The sequence below is a fragment of the Lagopus muta genome, chromosome 10 (assembly GCF_023343835.1).
Source record: "Lagopus muta isolate bLagMut1 chromosome 10, bLagMut1 primary, whole genome shotgun sequence".
In the NCBI taxonomy this organism is placed as follows: Eukaryota; Metazoa; Chordata; class Aves; order Galliformes; family Phasianidae; genus Lagopus; species Lagopus muta.
This window is the reverse complement of record NC_064442.1, coordinates 1,336,690-1,357,500: the sequence shown is the minus strand read 5'-3', so window position 1 is coordinate 1,357,500 and position 20,811 is coordinate 1,336,690. Positions and strand designations below refer to the sequence as shown.

Genomic DNA, 20,811 nt, shown 5'->3' with positions numbered 1-20,811 from the left:
AACCTGAGCAAGAACCTTCCCAAGAGGGCAAGCTCATTTAATGGTTCCTAAAACTCAATCTTGTGGATGTCAATGGTCATGCTTGATTATTTGCAGCAGTGTTTTATGAAAAAGCAATAAAAATGCATTGGGAGTGTACAGAGGAAAAAGGGAACAATAAATGGTTTTAGTTTTTCAATTGGGTCCCTTCGGTGTGAGCAGGTAGAGGCTGCGTTTCATGCTGCTGTGCCTTAGCTATTTGAAGTGTGCATATGTGCGTGTATCTACCCAAAACACTGCTGTGCTCTGCTGGCTTATGATCGACAAGAGACCAGCAAGGAGAAGAAAAAATTCTTATGTTTGTTTTAGAGAGAAAGCAATTACAGTTACGGTTAAAGGATTAACCTGTTTTCCAGCTACCTGTACACGATCTGCACGGCCCTTTGGAGAGCCTCACTAACAAGTGCAGGGCTTGGCGAGGGGTGGGGAACGTCGTGTTGGACACTCTAGATTATTCCTAATGTTAATTACACTCTTCAGCTTCTTTCCTTGGCCTCTAAAAAGCATCCCACAGCGGCAAATGCTGCCAAAGAGCTCCAGGTGCCTACTGGCTTCCCACCGCAAGCGCCCGCGTGGGTCCCGTGTGGATGTAGGTTATGTGGACGCCGTGTTGTCTTTGGTTGGGAGCAGGTAGTGCTGCCTGGGAGAACAGCGGGCTGTCCCACGGGGTGAGGTGTGGGAGGCAGGCGGAGGGGTTTGCTGGATAAAACACTGGCCTCTCGACCTTGGTTCCAGTCCAGCCCGAGATCTGGAAATAAATGAGTTCACTGCTGACACTTCAATCCCAGCAGACGGAACTTCACACCGAAATGCCCCCGCGTGTCATTTGTCACATTTGGCACCTGCTACTGAGGAAAGAGCAAGAAGCGACCTGGCGCGGAGATGTAATCATCTTTCACCTTCCTGCCAGGGGTGGGAGCGTAATGGGGACGATCCAGAAATTCTTTCAAGTCGGGGCCTCTGAGCCACCTCCAGACAGCATTGCTTTTGCACACTCGTTACTTGCAAGGGCTCACCTGCCATTAGGCTTCTGCGGGGCTTTTGAAGTAGATTGGCTAAAAGTCAGCGATGGGATTTTGTTTAGGAGTGCTTTGAAGGGAAGTTGACCTTGAAGGAGTGAATCTGAACGTGTGTGATATTGTGATTTGCTGCTCTCGTTGGAACGGCTCCGTAACTGCAGTGCATTTATTACACCTAATTGCAACTGGCAGCGTTTCAGGTGCAGCTAAAACTTAAGTTTGTCTGAAAAAAGTCACTTTTTGGCCAGAAAGTAAACAGCAGCTATAGGTGTATTGTTCGAAAGCTTTGGTGAAAACTAGAGCGCACAGATACTCTTCAGTGCCAGGGATTGGAGTAGGCTGAAGTGATGAGCCAAAAATGCTTCGTAAAGCGCACACATTATTTATTAAATACTGCCATTTCAGCATCAGCGGGCGAGTTGCAGAATAGGAGTATCTGCCCAGAGGAGATGATAATTTCAGAGGCAGGGTGTGCTGGGAAGCCCAGAGGACAGAGTAACTGAAGTTTGGTTTGCTCGGCTCTGCTAACTTCCCTCTTGTGGCCATCGAGCCATAGGACCATGGCATTTCCTTCTGCACAAGCCTGCACGCTGCCGAGAGAGTGCTGCAAAATAGCAGCTCTGGAGCTGTGGGAAACGGAAATTTTAACCCTTCAGAGAGAGGTGCTGAGCAGATGAGAAGGTAAAACCTACGTGTGCTGAGCGCACCAACCTCTGCCCAGAAGGTGCAGCTCAGCTCTGCTTGGGGACCTGTGATGGCAAGGAGCCCTAACGCATAACTGAGGGCTTTGCCGTCGTCCTTTGGAAGGTTTCAAGTAGAACTCTGTGTTTGCTGGTGTTCCTGTCATAGCGAAATAGGGGGCTTTTTCTTCCTTCAGAAAGGACGATGTGATGAATCTCCAGCTTTCAGTTGTTTTGAGAAAATGCCACTCAAGAAGCGTTCTGTTTGGGAGAGATGTGTACAACACAGCCTGATTTTAGTGTACTTGGTCAGTCAGAGATGAATTCCAAGTTCCATTGACGTGTTTCCAAGGCCAGTCAGCTGTGTCTGTTGAATTTGCTTCTTGGGTTTGTCCAGACAAACTTCCAGGGAGGACAGAGAGGAGGAGAAGGAGCCTCATTTATGTTTCTTCCCATCATTTGTGAGTTTGTTGGACAGTACTTATTCTCTAAGCCTCGGCAGAATCTCTCCTGCTGCTGCTCTGCTTAATGGCAGCAAAAGAGATCAAGAGATGTTTCAGATAAGAGATCTGAGAAGTAGGTGGAGATGCAGGAGGTAATGCCATCAGTGCCTTCGGATGCCCTCTCTTTAAAGGGACTGTGCTGTGCTTCTTTCCATGCCTTTGCCTATATAACACAGCTTCCCCCTGCCATGGAAGTCAGTAAGGTCTATACCAGAGCACTGGCATTCTGAGAATTAAATATTAGGAGCCGTGTTTGAAGTTCAAAGCCCTCCCTCCTCCTGCTAGCTCTGATTTTCTGCTGCTGTGTTGTTTTCTTTATGCCTGAGCACCTTGCTGACAAGTGCTAATAATAAAATGCCAAGAGAGGGTCCAGTTGGAGTTACCACACATTAAACATTCTGAACTTGTCCTTTTGCTCATAGATTGTGCATAATTAATAATTAAACGGTTTCAGTTGTAATGGGTTGACCTCCTTGAACTGTTCATTATTCACAAGGCAAAGGCATCACTCAAACTTTTCCTGTTGCCCTCCGTATGTGCACAGCACGGCTGGTTCTTATCACAAAGCAATTGCAGAGGCTTCTCCTGCAGCGGGTCCCATTGCAGAGATGCTTTTGGGACAGCAGCTGGCCTTGGGATCAAGCTGCTGGGGGAGGCAGGGTGAACGTTGTTCGGTGTGCAGGTGGGTAAAATAAGGCAGAGCATCGGAGTACAGCCGGAGCATTCCTCCTTGTTCCATCCAGTGTGACTGTATTGTGTCACACCGACGTGGCTGAGGCTGTAGTTTTGTTTTTATTTCCTCTTTTCCATCCCTTTCAGAGTCAGTCAGTCACAGGCTGGGGAACTTCAGGGTACATATAGGCTGTGCTGCTTCTGTGCGGTTTGGGATGTTTTTGCTCTGCACTTGGTGCATTGTGATTGCTCACGTCCCACAGGCAGCAATAGGAGCACTTTCATGGAAATAACTCTAAGTACAAAATACTCTTAACTTTCTGCTACTCAAATGTTCTGCAGTGGAACCATGGCAGAAATAGAAGTGTCTCCATTGCTGGTTTCCGTGGCTGGCTGTCAACTGAAGGGGCCATTTCTGTTACTGAGGTCATTTAAAAATGAAACACTGGAGGCAGCTCTCCAGCATCTGCCTTTGGAAGCAGCTGAGGTCCATCCATGCTTTCCTGGTTCAGCTAAAAGCAGAGCTTCCTTGTCCCATCTTACCCATGCTGTAAAGTAAGGATTGGCTCTTATTTACCCAAGTGAAATTACCTATTTCTACTGATCTGTTTGCCTTCAGACATGCTTCCTAGTGAGCGTTTTTTGAGATTGCTGTACTGTCCCCAAAGAGTAGCAATTTGTCCTGCAAATGACTGACAAATATGCAGGACATCCAACCTAAAATCCCTGGCAGACTGCATTAAAGCATCTCCTTTTCCTGCTGGGATCCAGTCAGTGTTTATCCCACCCCTCACAGTCTGCACTTGAAAGAAGAGTGGCTTCAGAGCTCTCTATCAGCCTCTCCTCGTGAAGCTTCCCTCTATTGCTGGTCCACCATCCCTTGGCAAAGGCAGAAATCTCCCACCCGCTGGCTGTGCAGTGCACTGTGCCCGCCCCGCTGCCCCAACACGTGCTGCTTTGCTCTCATTGCACCTACAGCGTGGGACAGTTGGCTGGGTGCACCCAGACCCCAACAGTGGGCTCCGGTACTTTGCCTTCCCATTTTCACAGTGCCCCTTTGCACACACACAGCTCCTGTCCTGCTTTTGTGCTCTGACCCCATCCCACCTGGGAAGGAGGTGTTGGCCTTTGGCTGCGTGCTGGACAGGAGCAAACGATGGGAGAGCTCAACCTGCTGGGCTGCGGCCCTTGATGCTCCAACACTTGGCTCTGTGCTTTCGGTATTAATAAGACTAATTTTCATGCACAGCTCTTTGAAGTGGAGGAAGTTTAATTGCACTGTTTGTTTCCCTGCGTTCCTCCCGCTCTGCGGTGCAAACCAGCCCATATTGCTGCCATTTATAAGTTGGGAAACAATAACCTCTCCCTCGCCCGGCCTAAGTTCAAAGGGAATTTGGGCATGTTCTATCAAACGCTGCTCGTGGTTAATAGAACTCTGAAAATTGTCAAGCAATTTTGCCTTCTCCTTTTACTCTTCAGTTACTTTTGATTTAATTGTATTTTCCAGCAGTTTCCGATTGTTTGAATTGGAAACAAAGCCTTAATAAGAGTTCTAGTTAATTTTCTGTCTTGTAATTACCGATCTCATTTTTCTGATAATTGGCCACAGCAATTATATGTATATTTACTAATCACATAGGAGGCTCTGCAGTTGTGTCTATCTGCCACCATTGATAATGGCACACACATTGCAGAGGTGCTTTTATCATCTTCTTTTTTCCACTACATCAAAGCTATTTCCTCGCATTCTCAATAATGAATACATGCATGCATTTGACACAGTTGTGTGCTAGAGAAATTGTTTGGCTCCCACCAAATGCTGCACGCTCTGAGTTTCTTGCCTGCAGCGCTGGAAGGTTGTATGTAATGATATATTGCTCATCCAAATGGCCAAAGCACTCCAAAGCACAGTGAGATTAAAATAAGTCATTCCTTTGTTAATTTAAATAGGTGCATGTATCATACTTTGCGGGGTACTTTGTGTAGGGATGTCAGGGAGGAAAAAAGCCGCCGAAAGGTATTTTTAATAGCAAATGAGAATAGATGAGAATGGAGTCATTTGCAGCTGCCTGTTTTATGTGGCTCTCTTGTTCCAACTGTAGGTCTAATGAGATGACACTGTTAAAGTACTCTGCAGTGTAATTTCATTACATCCTGAGCTGTTACACTATAAACACAGTGGAGCTCTCTGTCATTCTTGGAAAAACTCCTAAATTCGTAAAGCCTGTCTTTGTAAATGGGGATGTTGTTTGTTCCCCGTTTGGGTGGAGATTTTTTTCCTTCTGCTCTTCATTTTATTTTCTCTCTTTTTATTCTTTTCCTTTTCCCCCGAATGCCGGGTGCTGGTTTTCACCAGCCTGGTAAATTTTGCCCGTTTTCCCCCTAAAAATGATTTTATTTAGAAAACATTTTAAAATCTGGAACAGCCTTCCTGCTAGGACAGCCTCTAAAATGAATAAGTGTAAATAAACATGAGTGTAAATAAATAGCGAAAGCAGTGAAAGAAACAAAGGTCAACACAAGAATAATTTCACAGCTCTTTGTTAATTACAAGACCATTTGTGTGTTACTTAAATAATCATTAATTTCTCATTTACACTTTCCCTACCTTCCTTTTTACCCTGTGGCTATCATTGTCCTTTTTTCACCTCCCCTCAGTGTCTTTCCACATGTTTTTACCCATTGTGTAATACTCATTAGTCGAAATTCAGTGTTTTTATAACACGTTCTCAGAAGAATCTGTACCTTTCTCTCTCCAATTCTCTGCGTGAAAAGGGAGCTTTGTCGCTTCCTTCCCCCCCCCCCCCCTTTTTGTCATCGCTGTTGTATTGCTCTCCTTCTAAAAAATGCTCTTCTGACGCTGTTCCTTGTTCCAATCCAACCCAGGAGTCGCCCGTCCTTCCAGCCGGGGAGTTCTCGGAGCCATTTGTACACTTCATCACTCAATGGTAAGCTCCGTTTGCAAACATGCCATGCCCTCGATGTAAATGATACATGCCATTAACTCCGCGGCTCGGCGAGACCTTATGGCTTTCCTTGCATCCGCTCCGAGAGGAGAGGGACTTGGGGGCCTTGGGCAGATGGGGCAGCAAAGCTAAGCAAACTGTTTAAATTATGTAAACGTTATTTACACAAAGGGTCGTAAAAGTACTTACGTGGGTTTTCCCTGTTTTAATAAACCCTGATGTGGGTGCAGAGCCGGCGGTGGGACCGAAGGATTCATTTGGGGGAGAGGGGCCGCGGAGTCCCGGATGTGTCATACCATAATTTAGGGCTTTTTGCAGTATTACTGATAAAATCACTGCGGTGTTTGGAGAGACAGGCAGCCCTGATTAATTCCTTGGCTTCCCAGTAAGTAATTTTTACTGAGAGTCGTACTTTAAAATGCACTGTTGGGTGTATTTTCTTTCCTTCAAACCGGATCGTTCGTTGAAAAGCTTGGAAATGAGAGGAGAATGGGCAAGGAGGAATTTGTGGAATAAAGAACGCACCTCTCTGATGTGTGGGGTGACAGCAGGGTCTGAATGACCCTCAAGTCATTTAGTAGTGACTAGTGGCAGGAGGGTAAGAATTTTAAGGGTAAACTCTCCTAACAGAAACAAAGCAAAGGGAAATGTTGTTTATTTTTTCTGCGTGGCAGAATGAACAAGCTGAAATTCTGCACACGGTGTGTGGGATGGAGGAGCATCCCTCGCAGTGAGCATGCCCTGATGAGGTGCTCACCTAGATGTGGACGTGGCGGGGTGCCGCCCAGGGCTGCGCAGATGGGGGGACTCCTCTCCTTTTGGGGTTCTCTCCACTGAAGCAGGCAGGCAGTGCCCTCAACTCCACGCACTTGTGCCCGTCGGGTTCGTGGCACATTCAGATTGCCTGCTGCCCCAGGGATTCGTGTATTTGTACGTAGTGCGGGGCCAAGATGGGACGCCACAAACATTGCAGAAACCAAAAGCAGTCTGATTATCGGTTAATTAAAGTTCCTAAATAATTAAAGGTTGGATAACGTAGGCTTCCTTTTTCCAATAGTTTCAGCTTACAGGCAGAGCTCCGTGCGGAGGGCTCTGCAGCACCGCCGCTGTGCGTGGGGCTGTGCATTTTTAATCCCTTCCGAGGGTAATGACGGACTGCTTGGAAAAAAAAAACAGCCCTCGTTCAGGCAGGGGGAGGGATAACCCGTGTTCAAATTTCCACAGATGTCAAAGTGAAGCATAACTGATGGTGGCTAATAGCCTGGTTTTCCCCGGGGATGCGGCTACTTTGGGCTGTCAGATTAGAGCTGCTCCCAACCTGCATCGGCGCCCGCTGTTACCTGCATTGTTCCAGTTATTTGTGGGGAATGTTTGGTGATTTCCTTATCTGTCGGGAGGGTAAATCATATCTGAGCTCCTCCTAATTGCAACACAGTTCATCCAGGATTGCTGAGATAGTGTTCTATCGGCTGTACTGCAGGCAGCTCTTTTCAGAAGGGGGCATTACTGTTTAAAAATGAACTATGCAAGAAAGAAATTACACTGTGGACTATTTAAGCAATCAATTTCTAATAAGTATTAGAGATGTCAAGTGAGCAGCGCACAGGACTTGATGCCAGTTCCGCCATAAACACTGCTGCTTGGATGTAATCCAATTAGTCAGTAGGCAGCTCCTGATGGTCACCTCTGTGCCATGTTATTGTGTTCCTTCATGCAGCTAAGCACAGTTTTCAATAGCTAATTGCACCTGTTGCACAGAAAACTAGGACTATTTGGATGAGAAACATGATCTTATAAACAGCTTAATGCTGTGTAATGAACTATCACCCTGCAGTGTAATGGAAATGAATGGGAAAAAATTAAGGTAGAAACCCCGGGGTATTGTGTGTTCTCCTGAAGCTGCTCAGTGTTGGAGTTAAATTTCCCACCTGTTTGGATAATATGTTGTGCCGAGCTATGTAATAATCCCCAGCAAAACGAGAAGCATCTTCCTATGCCTTCTGAGCTGATTGGTTTGCAGTGATCTTCATATCCACACATGCTCATGGCTGCAAGCAGGGCAGGCCATGAAATAGAAGGGAAGCTGCTGTCACTGCATCTCTTGCCCGGGTAAGTAGGCACTTGGAGAAGGATATCAGTAGGTATGACACATTTCAGAACTGGTGAAAGGAACCTGTACCTGTGTAGGGGACTTCAAAGACATGCAAGAAAAGTTGAAAGTTGGGCAGCTGTCAGCAGAACACTCAGAATGGAGAAACGCTGGCCACAAGGGATGGGTGGAGGGGGAGGTTGGGCCACGTCTTGGCCACCATTGGGAGCCGTGTCTTCTGTCAGCTTGTGATCAAGTTAAGAAATGGATGGAGATTCTGGGCACGGTCTGTCTGTGCTAAAAGAGGATGTCTTCAATACTAAAGCAAATGGAATAAATAAACATCTGTTTATATGTGAATGTTTTCTTTTGTGATATGTAGTATGAAAAAGCAACCTAAGGAAAGGCCAGCACCTGAAGATTTAATGGTAAGTGAAACTTCAGAGCCTCCGGTATTACTTTTCTCTCAATGTTTCTTATTAATATATACAGAAGTGGAGTTTTGGGGTTTTCTTGTTGGTTTACTGTTGGTTTTTTTTTTTAATTATTATCATTAATTTTGTGGGGCTTGCGTTATTTTTTTGCATGTTTCAGCATGTACAAATATAAACTATTTTGGGCTTGTGAAGCAATTGCACAGTTACATAGAGCACACAAAAGGTGGAATTCTGATCCCAGTGCAGTTAATGGGTATTTTGCTGTTCCCTTTGTTGTGGCCAAAGCTGCACTTGTGATTTGGGCAGTCGATACAGAACTTTCACAGGCAGCATCAATTTCCAGTCAGAACCATTTTGATGCTCGATTCACCGTTCTTTCAGTTTGTATGTCCGGGGATTACAGCTTGATGCAGGTCATGCCTTGTCATCATTTGCCAGCCTTAACCTTTCAAAATCTGAAGATTGAAAACTGGACATTTGGTCAAAGCAGCGTATTTTTAACGACGTGCAGGAGCTCCTGTTTTCACTTGTATTCATGTAAAATGGAATTAGATTGGCTACAGCAGGTTGAGTTAATATGTAGCTTCGGTTTTCTCATAGAAGGGCTCTCAGCATTGGAATCTGAGCTCAGAGACCTCTTCCTTTTCTTGTGCCTGTCATTGTTTCAGGAAGGTGAGGTTGCCTGCTCCCAGGATGGCCTGCCATGGCTGTGCATTTGCTGCACAGTACTGTTATTGAGCTGCTACAAGAATACAGAATACTTGCAGTAAATTCTGCTGGAGGTAGGAGTTGTAGCCTGCTCTGAATCGCATCAGATAGCTTTGATTTTTAAGGGTTTTGTTACTTTCTTCATGTGCTGCATTTCCTGTCACTTGGAGATTGGCGTAAAGTCATCATCATTTATTTTCTCTGCATTGACTATGTGGAAATAATTTCAGCAGACTTCAGTGAGATATGGAGCATGTTTGCATCCTTTCCTTTCTTGTTTACATTCTACAATCTACAAGGAAAGATAAAAACCCAGTGTTTCTACTGCAGCCATTCTCTAGTTAAAGGCCAGTCTCCAGAGATGCCCTGGGGCAGGTAGTGCACGATCCAGGCTAGCCTCAATTTAGACCCTGGTTAATAAAGTGTTTAACTCTGGGTCTCATTTTAAGGAATTAACTTCAATAGGTTTACCTTTGGAGTTCGGCACCCACTGTAACACCTCAGCAGGATGAGGCCCTCAAGTTTCTCAGAGCCCCTGTGAGATGGTGATGTGCATCTCACATGGAAGGCTTCCGCTGCCTTATTTTGTCTTTTTTTTATTAACTTTTGATGGTTGGGAAATTCTTGCAGTTAGTCACATCTGAGAAAACTTGGAACAGGTTCTAGAAATGTAGACACATTTACCTTGTGCACTATTATGCTATGGCTGGATAGCTTAGCTATTAAAACAACGGAATAGGGTTTCATAAAACCTATATCTCTTTGTAAATGTATGTTTCAGTGATGCAATAGGCCTGCCACTTATAAATAAAACATCTGCAGATCTCACATACCCCCATAAGTATATATGTATGTTTGTAAGCAATAACACCACTCCAGGGTGTAGAGTCATAAAAATGAGGCCAAAGGGTGAGTGCCTGCAGTACCAGGGAAGTGTGCAGATTTATCTTTACAACTACATGCCCTCGAGTGTGCTGGGCCCCTTTTAAGGAGGTGTTTTGTAAAATAATTTTAAAATTATAGCTGCTCAGAGAAAAAAAAAAAAAAAAAAAAAAAAAAAAAGCCTTCCCACTTGTTAAACAAAATCTTTTGTTTAACACATTTTTTCCCTGATGATACTTCCTAGTCAATTATAAATGAACGCGCAGCAGCAAATGCTAAAGCTCAAAGCAGGCTGCTGCTGGAAGGAAGGAGTGACCCCGTCACTGCCTGCCGTGTGGCTGAGCCCCAGCAGCTGCTCTCAATTCCCTCCTGCAGTGGGATGGGTTCCCAGGACATGGCATGCTCCTGCAGCAGGTTTGCTGGGAGCTCAGTGGTTGCTCTCCAGACAGATTCTTTGCATTCCTGCACTTAGCCAGCCTTGTCAAGGAGCACTTTATCTGTAATGTCCGTATGTAAGAATACATATGTTTTTCACAGAATCGTAGGGGTTGGAAGGGACCTCCAGAGATCGAGTCCAAGTCCATTTCTATGTCTATCTACAGATATCTATAGCATAATAGAATCATTGAGGCTGGAAAAGACCTCTAAGATCATCTAACCTAACCCGTTGGCCCATCCCCACCAACAAAGCTACTGAACATGCATATTCACATGTTTGTATACATTTCCGTGCTTAGTTGGAAAAGAAGGCCAAACCAAAAGCTGTTAAATACCCTCTGAATTCTTAAATTACTGACCAAAACAGCCTTTCTAGTTTCCCCTCCTCCATTTCCTAAACTTCCCTTGTAATTCTGATGGATATCTCTGTGTTAACAAGCAGTGGGTAGAGTGATACAGATACTATCAGTGAAATCCTGGAGCTCTCAAGGTCAGCTTACCATTGATTTCAGTGAAAGCAGGATTTCACATTGTTCATTGTTTTGATTTAAAGGAAATGTACTGGCAAGGATGAAAGGTGTAACACGTTATCATCGTTAGCTTCAGACAAAACAGCAGAGTGCAGATTTTGTCCCCTATGGACATTAACCGTACTGGAAGTCACTATTTTGTAACCAATTTAGTATAATTAAAGACTGGAAGCAAAATGAAGGGAGCAGAACATCAATCTTGTTCTGCTCTCCTGATAATCAGTGGATTGTTAAAGGCATTTTAAGAGCTGGCTCACAATACCTGGAGTGCCACATTGGTGACTCCAGCAAAGTTGTAGGGCTGCAGCAGGGATGCTTTTACCCTGCCTGTCATGTTAGGAGGGGCACTGTGCACATCTTCTTAGAAAACAGGGCCAAAGCCAAGGCTGCATGAAATTCCTGTATAAAGTCAGCCTTCCTGGTACCATGGATATTCCTGTGGAAACGGACACCTGATTTCCACAACAGCTGACAGAAATCAACTTTCTGTATCTACACTTAGTCTCTCTTCCCCATCCACACAAAAAATGCCTAACGCTGGTTTCTCTGCATAAGTGTATATATATATATAATCAGCAATTTAATTGTTTCACAGTATTTCCACTTCTTCTAGCAGACTTCTTCCACAGGAGTGCAAAGGAGTGATTTCACCCAGCAGCTGGCAAGTGGTCCGTTCCAGAGGGGGAGTGATCTGTGTAATTCACTGGTGGTTCTTCTGAACCTTGTTCTTACTCTGCCTGCTCTTCTGTCTCCAATTTCTTCTTAAGAAGAGGAAGGCACAGAGTCAATGGAACTTGCTTGTGTTGCAGTGCTGTGGAAGTCTGAGTAGCATCATAGCGTATTCCTGCCTTTCTTCTCTTGCTTTCCACCAAGAAAAGGAAGATCTCAACAATTCTTTTCCTTAAAGATTATTTTTTCCGTGAACTTGCTGTTTGCATGTACACCACAGAGCTGTCTGGCTCTGCAGGCCAGGCTCCCAGGGGATCGCGGCACACTGGAGCAGGGTGCCTGCATTGAGGGCGTGTGATGGGGCAGCGCAGGGAAGGTTCCATCTCCTTGTGCCGAGCGTATGGGTGGGCATCCACATGCTGGTGCAGCTCAGGAAGCTGTAGATCTGTCTGCATTTACAGTATTTTTCAGAAGCTTTCCATTCTAAGCTCTATTTAATGGAATCTATGCATAGTAAGTAATCAGGTCAGAGAGAAGCAACATCCCCTGTTTGAGATCAATCACTGGCTAATACTTTATCTAGGCCACTTTATTATCTCATGCTGATTCCATTCCCATTCTCCTCCTCCTTTGTAGCGTACACTTCAGCTGTGGTAAAAGTACGTATCGCATACATATTAAAAACATATACCCATTCTATCTGTATGTAAATGTGTGAGACACAGCTGGATATTGCAGGAGTTTGATTTACTAATAGTTATTATCTGTTCTTGCTGTTCAGAGGCAAAGAGAGTTTCAGAAAACAAGCTAGCGCAGAAATTGCCTTTATGATATCACTATCTGCTTTGGTAATTGTTTAAAATCTCTCCTTTAGCTGGAAACTTGGCCTTTCATTTTGCGGATTGTGTGTGCTTCTCAGAAAGCCAGCAGATTTGTAGACGCCCCTTGGTTTTTGTTAGTACAGCATTGAACTCTACCATGCTGCATCTGGCTGTATAAACGAAGGTGATTTGCTTAAAGAAATTGTATTTGAAATACCAGAAGTCAAGCATATAAAAGTCATTCCTTTATGCTTTCACGTGAATGCATAAAAGTACAGTTGTTAAGATGCTGTTTGGGTTTCTGAAGGGAAGTATTGGATGGGGAGAGGCTATGCTTTAGGCCAAGGATCCGGACAGCATCTGCCCTGGATTCCTTTTGCACCAATCTTCTCATTTTTGTTTAGGTCTCTGAATCTGAATCACAGCTTTTAGCTTTTCTCCTTTTTAAAATTTAGATTGTCAGTGCTTCTTATGTCTGTGTGTTATCAATTCAGAATTGAGTGATAGGTTGCACCTCCTCTGTGTCAAAAAACCTATTGTGTTGAAAACTGGCTGGTTGGTTGGCTGGCTGGCTGGTTGGCTGGTTGGTTGGTCGGATGGTTGGTTGGATGGTTGGTTGGTTGGATGGTTGGTTGGTTGGATGGTTGGTTGGTTGGGTGGTTGGTTGGTTGGGTGGTTAGTTGGTTGGATGCTGCCTGGTGCAGTGCTAAAGTTCCCTGTCCCTGTGCCTTCAGCAATGCTTCTTTACATTTCAGGAGTGCCATTTAGGTCTTAGAAGCTACAGTAGACATTTTTTCAGATAGTTATTTCTTTTTATATTTAAGTGTATGGGTTTTTTTCTTAAACTTAGGATATGTAGATTTTCAGAAATGGGTTCTGTCTGGGCGTTCCCTTATAAATAACAAATGTAGGAAATTGGAGATGAGAAGCTTTTAAGCAGCAATATTTTATGTGGTGATATTCACTAGGGTCTGGCCAGTAGCATTTCTTACCAGGTAGAGCTAAACTCGTGTGCTGCTTGTTGTGTTAGCCCATTGTTAGCAGCTGGTAGGAAGTAGTTTGTGCTTTCAGCAAGCTAGTGAAACATCAGCATAATCCTACCTGAATTTTCATGTAAGCCTTCAGAATAGAGCCAATAATATCCTTCCACTCATGTTTCCAATGGAAGGTTTTCCCCAGCAGCTAATTTGGCATTGCAGCGGTGGCATCACCGAGTAGCTGAGATTGCTGAACAGATTGAGGTTTTCATGACCTTAACTTCTGAGAGGGAGCAGAGGGCTGTCTGCACTTGGCTTTTCACAGAGGCATTTAGTAAATCTTTTGAAGACAGCTTACAGATAAATGTTTTCTGTCGCAGTCTGTCTGGATGTTTATGCGTCATTGTTGGATCACACTGAGCCCAGAATTTTCACTCTTTGGCTGCTTGCAAGCATTTATTTTCCTGAGCCAGTGCAGGATCACCTCTCAGAGGTGATTTGCCCAGAGAAGAATTGTCAGTTCTTGCACCTGTGATGGATAGCTTTGTTTGCAAACATTCAGACTCTCCTCTGTCGCAGTGATCCCAGTTCATTCACCCCATGACAAGGAGAAATTCTGACAGACACTGAAACACGTGCCAGATGGGAGGGAGAGGGCTCTTCTCTGATTTCCTAAGGAAACGAGCACATGGCCAGGTACTTCAGCAGCTGTAAACATGATTAATATTAAACTGCATCTTCAGTCGTTCAATTTGGACACACGGTGGAAAGAAGTCCTGGATGAAATCCTGGCTATGCTGGAGTCAGCAGAGATTTTATATTGGCTTCACTGATGGGATTTTGTGGGACTCAGGGTGTTCCTGTTACTGTGTCTTGTCATCCTCCTTGGTCAGCTTGAGCCGGAGGAAAAATAGGTGTATTATTTTGGTGGCTGCAGTGCTCAACCCATTCCCTTCTGCTGAAATAGAGGAAGGTGGGTTATGGACCTTCTGCTCTTTCTTTTTCCTTCTCTCTCCGCTGTTTCTGTCCTTAGGGATATGATTTGCTCTTCTTTGTCACTTGAGAAATCAGCTATAGGAATGGAGAAATATGTTCTATCAGTGTCACTAAAGCCGGCAATTACAGCAGACTAAGATTGTGACAAGGTTGACTTCTGAGCAATAGGGTTTTAAGGTGTTACATTCATTCTCTGTCTTCTGCAGTCCCACTGCTCAACGTGCCACTGACTTTGTACAGAAAATGTGAAATTCTGACTTTCTCTTACTAACATGCCCTAAAGCTGCACAACAAAGTGGCATTTTCTAGTGAGATGTGAAAAAGAGGACTTGAGCCGGCACGAAGAAGCATTGAAAATGTAAGGAAACGGGACAAAAACAAATGGGCAGCAATTCTGAGTGATACAGCTCAGATGATAGTTAATATTTTTGGTGACTTGAGTCTCCTGGGCTTTGCAGCTTAATTTGAGCAAATGTTTCATCTGGCACTTCTGGTGCTTCTGTAGTTCTCCAGACGCTCAGGCAAATATTTACATCTCACTCATCTTGGTAGCACAATTGCAAGTCTTTCAGTTAAATATCTGGAGACGTTGTGCTTTTATGTTACTGATGCTTCTGTCTCTGTTCCCTTGCCTACGAGGTGATCTTGCTGGCCGAGGTGATCTTAGTGGTCCTTCCAGCCCTTAAGATTCCACAGTATTTATTAAAAATAAGTAGATCTGTGAATACTTCCAAAGTGAAGCATATCTTTAACACCAAGAGCACTGTCCTTTCCTTTTGTTCCAAATTCAGCACGGAATGTGCTGTAACGGGCAGTTCTGGAGACCTCCGTGCGGTATTTATTTGTGTAATAAGACTGGAATTTTCCATTGATTCGAAGCCACCGGATGAATTCAAATTGCTGGCGTTCGTATAGAGCCAGCAGCGGTGGGCTGCAGCACCTCAGGACTATCCTGCAGTATTAAATAAGAGCAGTAATTGCCTATGAATGAGGAGAGCACGGAGCAGGGGTGCAGACAGGGCTTCCTCTGACCTGTGCGCATTGTGCCACAAATCCCTTAATCAGATTTGTGCCGCTTGATTCTTGCATCCACAGAAATTCAGCTGGAGGATCAGGGCCTGAAGTAGTAAAAAATCAATTAATACGACTTTCTAATTTGTGCGCTTGACAAAAACGCATATAAATAGGGGACATTTTTCTACTGAAGAGGGCCGCACTGAAAGATTGTTAATTGGATTTTCATTGTGATTGACAGCCCTCGATTATGACAGTAACTTTATTTGGCTGGACTGTTAGAGCCCTCTTGTTGGGATTTCTTCCATCAAAGCTCTTTTTCATCCGCTGAATTCCCGGCGGAGCTGCGGTGGCTGTGAAAGAGCCTTTTAGCACCTTTGTTGCAGCCATCCCTGGTGATGATTGGGCCCAGCTGGTAGCAGAGAGGAAAATGTCCCTCTCACAAAGAGGTTGTGTCTCCCGTCCCCACGGCTTCGATAATTTTAAGAGCCCCAGAAACCTGTTGAGGATTAGAAGTAGCTTTAGATGTGAAATGAGTGTTAAGTATTAGTAATCGGGAGATTAGGGCCCCGGGGACAATGGGAGATAAACAACTGCAATTAAGGCAAATCTGCCAGAGTAAACAAAATTTAGCAGAAACAGATGCCCTAACCATTTTGGGGGATTGATTGGAGGGCACCGAGGAATCGATTTTTGTCTTGTTTACACTTCCAAACCCCTGTGATAAACCGGGAGGCTAAATATTTCATAGCGCCTGATTTTAGTTAATTTTTTTCCAGCTCCTCACAGTGGGTCTGCGCTCGTCTAACAGTGACCAGGCCTGAGTTTATTCTGCGTTCACAGGGAGCAGCTAATTGTCTATGAAGGGCCCCTGTGTTTAAATGGGCTTGACAGGAATTTAAATTTTGTTTCAATCAACCTCCGTGCTTGCAGCCTGCTCCAGTTTCTAATTTTTAAATTAAAGATGATTTTTGAAGCCGGGGCTGCCGCAGAGCAGGGATGCGCAGCTTTATGGAGGCTGCAGCAGCAGAGCGCGACGGGCACGGCCCCAAAATGCACCCCGTCCCATCAGCATGGCTGCTCCTTCCTGCTCAGTGGGACGCACTGCCAGGGCGTGAGGAGGGGAAGAGTCCAGCAGGAAGACTGGAGCACAGTCATGGTGGTCTTGTTCGAAGGGATCTCTCTTCTTCCCAAGCCGAGTGGTGATGGTGTGCTTTGTGCTCTCTGTGTTTTCCATAGGGCTCCGTGCATCTGTCTGCTCGTGGCTCTGTGGCTGTGACACAGCACAGCTCGATGCTATCTGTGTGCTTCAGCATTCAGCACTGGTTCTGTTTAATCTGTCAGCAAACGTTGGGATGTTTCTTTGCACGATGTTTGGTGTTCAGCTGTGTGATGGGATGCAACACTACGGGGTACTTCTGAAACCAACCTCATGGCATTTGCTACCCCAAGGTAGAAAACATTGAGGACGCTGTTTGAATTCTGTCCATCTCAGTAATTTTCTGTGTTGGCAGAAACCATTTCCTCAAAGCTCGTAGGAAGCGTCTGGTTTTTTCCTTCCTTTTCTCCCTCTCTGGGAAATTTTTGTTGGAAGGAAATACTCCATCCTCAGTTTTCGGTGCTTGACTCTCTCTGGTCGGTGGTGTGCTTGCAGGGAGCCATGAGCTGGAGCACACTGCTCAGGAGGCATCTGCGTCAACGTGTGAGTTTGGTTCAGGTGTGCATTCTTGGTCTGAATCTCCAGATCTTTCAGAGCTGCCAACCACACTTTCATTCCCATCACGCACAGCTCTCAAAGCTAATGAATCGAATTGATTTCAAATGAAACCCAAGCAGAGGATGTGCTCCAGGCACGCACCTCGTGCTCTGGCTGCAGACGGGTGCTGTGTCCGCAGAGCAGACCAGAGCTGGTCAAAAGCAAAACCTCCTCCATCCCCAAAACCCTGCACCAACCATTTCACTCTGCAGATCTGCTTCTGCTGTTGACAGCTTGCTAATGTTGACATAGTCTATCAGCCTTGGGCCACTCTCTCTATTCCTCTTCCACAGCTCTTCTTAACCTCAGCAACACTTGCAGAAGCGCTCTCCAATTATATTTTGGTTGCCTTTTTTTTTTTTTTTAGGAGTCATCATGAAAAATACCTTTGCTGGGAGTGAGCTCGTTTTGTTAGCTGAGCACCACGAAGCGTGCCAAGCACCGTTATCGGCTCCACAGCAAATAGCAAAAAAGCAGAACTGCTGTGGGAAGAATGATCTGCAGATGGGCGAATAGATTCCGCTGTGCCACAGCCAAAAGCGGGGCTCTGTGTGAATTTTAGGCCGGTAATGCACCGCAGTGAGAGTGTAGCACAAATCAGACCCACCCTGCACGCAGCGTGGAGGAGCTGAGTTGCATGCAGTCAGGTCTGTGCTACAGATGTCAAATGAGTTGCACCGCTTGTTGCTGACCTGAGCTGCAGAACAAATGCTCTCTTGACTCTGAGTCTGGACACGGGGGTCGGGTTTATGGGGACTGCCTGGAGGGCTGCGGCCGATGCCCAGAGCCTCAGAGGAAGGTGGAAAAAAGAGCTTTAATGGTCATGGAGGATGTGCGTTACTGTCTGACAATGGAAGTTCAGATGTGCTGCTGTGTGGTGTGCTGTGCTCCTCTGTAGGTACAGGTTTTCAGGTTTAAGTGAAGCTGGTCTTCCTGTGGTGCCTGATACGTTTCCTATCACTATCTTAAATATCATTGGAGGGATGAAACCATTACAGCGCTAATCTAGACAGCTGTGGTTCTACCATTGACCTAGGCTAATCTGCCTTTGCAATTTCAAGAAGTATGTTTGACTCCTCTGAAAGTAACCTTAAATTGTAGTCTTGTAAGAATTCCAGAGCTGTATCCTTCACTCCTTCTCCTAATGAGGTTATGACCAAATGCTCATTATAATTGCTTTAGACTCCTTTTAATTTTCAAGCTTATTAATCATAAGAAGAGTTATTTAAAATTGCATAAATTAATCTTAGATTAAAAGCCCATCAAAGCCTCGAAACAATTAAGAATAAGTAGGATTTCCCTGGGGCAGCAAGTTTTATTTTAATAGTGTAGTCAGGTGGATATCAGAACATTGAAGTATGGTAGTGATTAATGTATGCAAAATTTAAATGAGAGTTTTTAAATGGCAAATCTAAATCACATATTGACCTAACTGTAGGCTTTAACTGCACTGTCTGTCATATATTTAAACTGTTTAGTAATCAGCATTTTAATTACAGTGTATGTTCGGGAGGCCATGCAACAAACAGAACTCAGCACTCTGACACTTTTAGCAGGCTGAGGCTGTGCTGCAACTGCTCAGCATAAGGGATGAGGAAAAAGCTTCGAGGAGATCACAGTACCTCATTCTGCTTACAGGTGTTTCTTGTCCCTGCTTCACCTGCGCCCATAAAATACCATGGACTGATGCAGCTGCTGACCCTCTTTGCTGCCCCTGTTCTCACAGGCAGAAGCTGCAGGTGGTGTCCCTGCAGGGTGGGAGATGTGGAGCAAACTTCATCTTCTGGGTGATTCTGTTTGGTGACCCTTGAGTCTCTCTGTCACCCTGAGCTCTGCAGACCTGAGGACCTGTGTCTTTGGCTCCCACTGTAGGGGATTTCAGTCTTATGGCTTATGGAGGTGCTGGTGTTTTCATCGAATGCAGTGAGACGCCATCCTTGCCCTGAATAGTGGATGGAATGAGGGGAGAGAGATGGGCTGGTAGATGCTTAGTACAGCATCAAACGTAGCCATGCAAGTACGTAAGTAGAACTAAACTTGCTGTCGTTTGGCACCTGCAGTCCCATCACTGCAGGAGTAGCACAGGAGAGGCAAAGAGCTGTCATTTGTGGGGAACTGTGTCTACTAAAGAAAGGGTTGACCTTGCTGGAGCTTTGGGAAACTGGGACGTGCTTTCTGGACTCCCAGCCACTGCTTTCCCAAGCACCCGTCCTGTTCCCTAAGGGGTCACCCATCGTGGCCAGAACACGTGCTAACATTGCAGAAGTACAGCAAGGGGTGTAACGGATGGGATGGATCACAAATAGTGTCTTACAGGGTCTTTCCACCCGTGCAGTCATCCTGTGTCTCCACAGGTCAGCGAGAGTGTTTGAAGCCCTCTGATTTTTTACCCTGCTCGAACCTTAGAGGTGAGCAATGGAGGGAAGGTGGCCGCACAGAGCAGCCCAGGGAGGGCTCTGACACCACTGTGCCTGAGAATTAACAATATTCTGGGAGTCGACGGCAGAGTATTGGCCTGAGGATTCCTCGCTGCTATTCCTGGCTGTGGGAGCAGAAATCGGCCTCGTGGAGAGCTAGCACAGATAATTAGAGCAGCGTCTAGTTTGGCTTGTCCTTGGGGGCAGAAGCTCTAGATGTGAAATCCTGCTCTGCTGGAGGAGGTGGCAGAGCAATGACATCCTGCGTGTGCTGAGGACAGCAGAGGTGGGAACACAGGTCAGTGTGGGGTGCTTTGTCTCTCCATGTGTCCTGGGAAGGAGCTCCAGGGCTGAGGTTTGTGGTGGTTGTTTTGGAGGTCTGACTTGTGTTCCCATTAAACATGTGAATGAGCAGAATTTCCTCTCGAGCACGTGCCCTCAGTTAATTACAAACAGCATACAAACAGTGGTAGCAATGGGAGAACGAGCTGGGCTGATAACTGTGGTGCGCTCTTTGCAGCCAAGTTCTTGTTTTCCAAACCTTCAGACAGCCAGGGATGAGTTGTTCCTTGGATTTAGTGTTGCACTGGGGCAGTCTGACCATCCCAGCTGCCTTGGGAGCAGAAGCAGTGCCTTGTTTGGGTCATGTTTAACGGCGCTTTGTCAGGGATGGGGGGATGGCAGGAGGAGCAGAGATGTCCAGATTCCATTTTATTCTTAAAAGATGCCCCAGTTCTCATGCTTTTTGCAGAAAAAATCTCTGTGTTGAGGCATCTGATGCACCGCAGAGACACCCAGTGCTTCAAGGCAGTGCCATGCTGTTCCTAATATTGCCTAATAAACTGCTGCATTGTCTTCTCCCTCCCCCTTACAAAATGGCATCGGAGTCGCATGTTAAGCAGAGAGTGAGCTTCCCTTAAAGCAGCCTGTAGCCATCAGTAATATTTATTTTCTCTATTTGTTTTAAGCCTGTGAAGACTGTGGTTTCCTCCATACTGTCCTGATGGAGCCCTGACCAGCAAGCGTGCAGTGCCCCTAGCCCTAATGTGCCATTAATGATAGGTTAATGTACAGTATAATGTTTTTTGGACTATGGGTTCATTACACTTCTGAGTGCAAGGTCCTTCTGCAGAGCGCCCAAGGTCCCATTGCATTATATCATGCAATAAAAATACCCTTTTCATATCACACGCTAATA

At 45.3% G+C, this 20,811-nt stretch overlaps 1 protein-coding gene across 3 annotated transcripts in view; it reads left to right on the top strand.

Annotated features, from left to right (window-relative positions):
* The window catches only part of MAP2K5 (mitogen-activated protein kinase kinase 5), a 110,781-nt gene that overhangs the window by 84,814 nt on the left and 5,156 nt on the right, over positions 1-20,811 (top strand). For 2 of the 3 annotated variants that reach the window (XM_048955823.1, XM_048955821.1), the window contains one exon: positions 5,800-5,861. In XM_048955823.1, the coding sequence (XP_048811780.1) occupies positions 5,800-5,861 (62 nt within the window). Of the gene's footprint in view, positions 1-5,799; positions 5,862-8,350; positions 8,397-20,811 lie in introns of all 3 variants that reach the window. The other variant, XM_048955822.1, reaches the window with a different exon arrangement.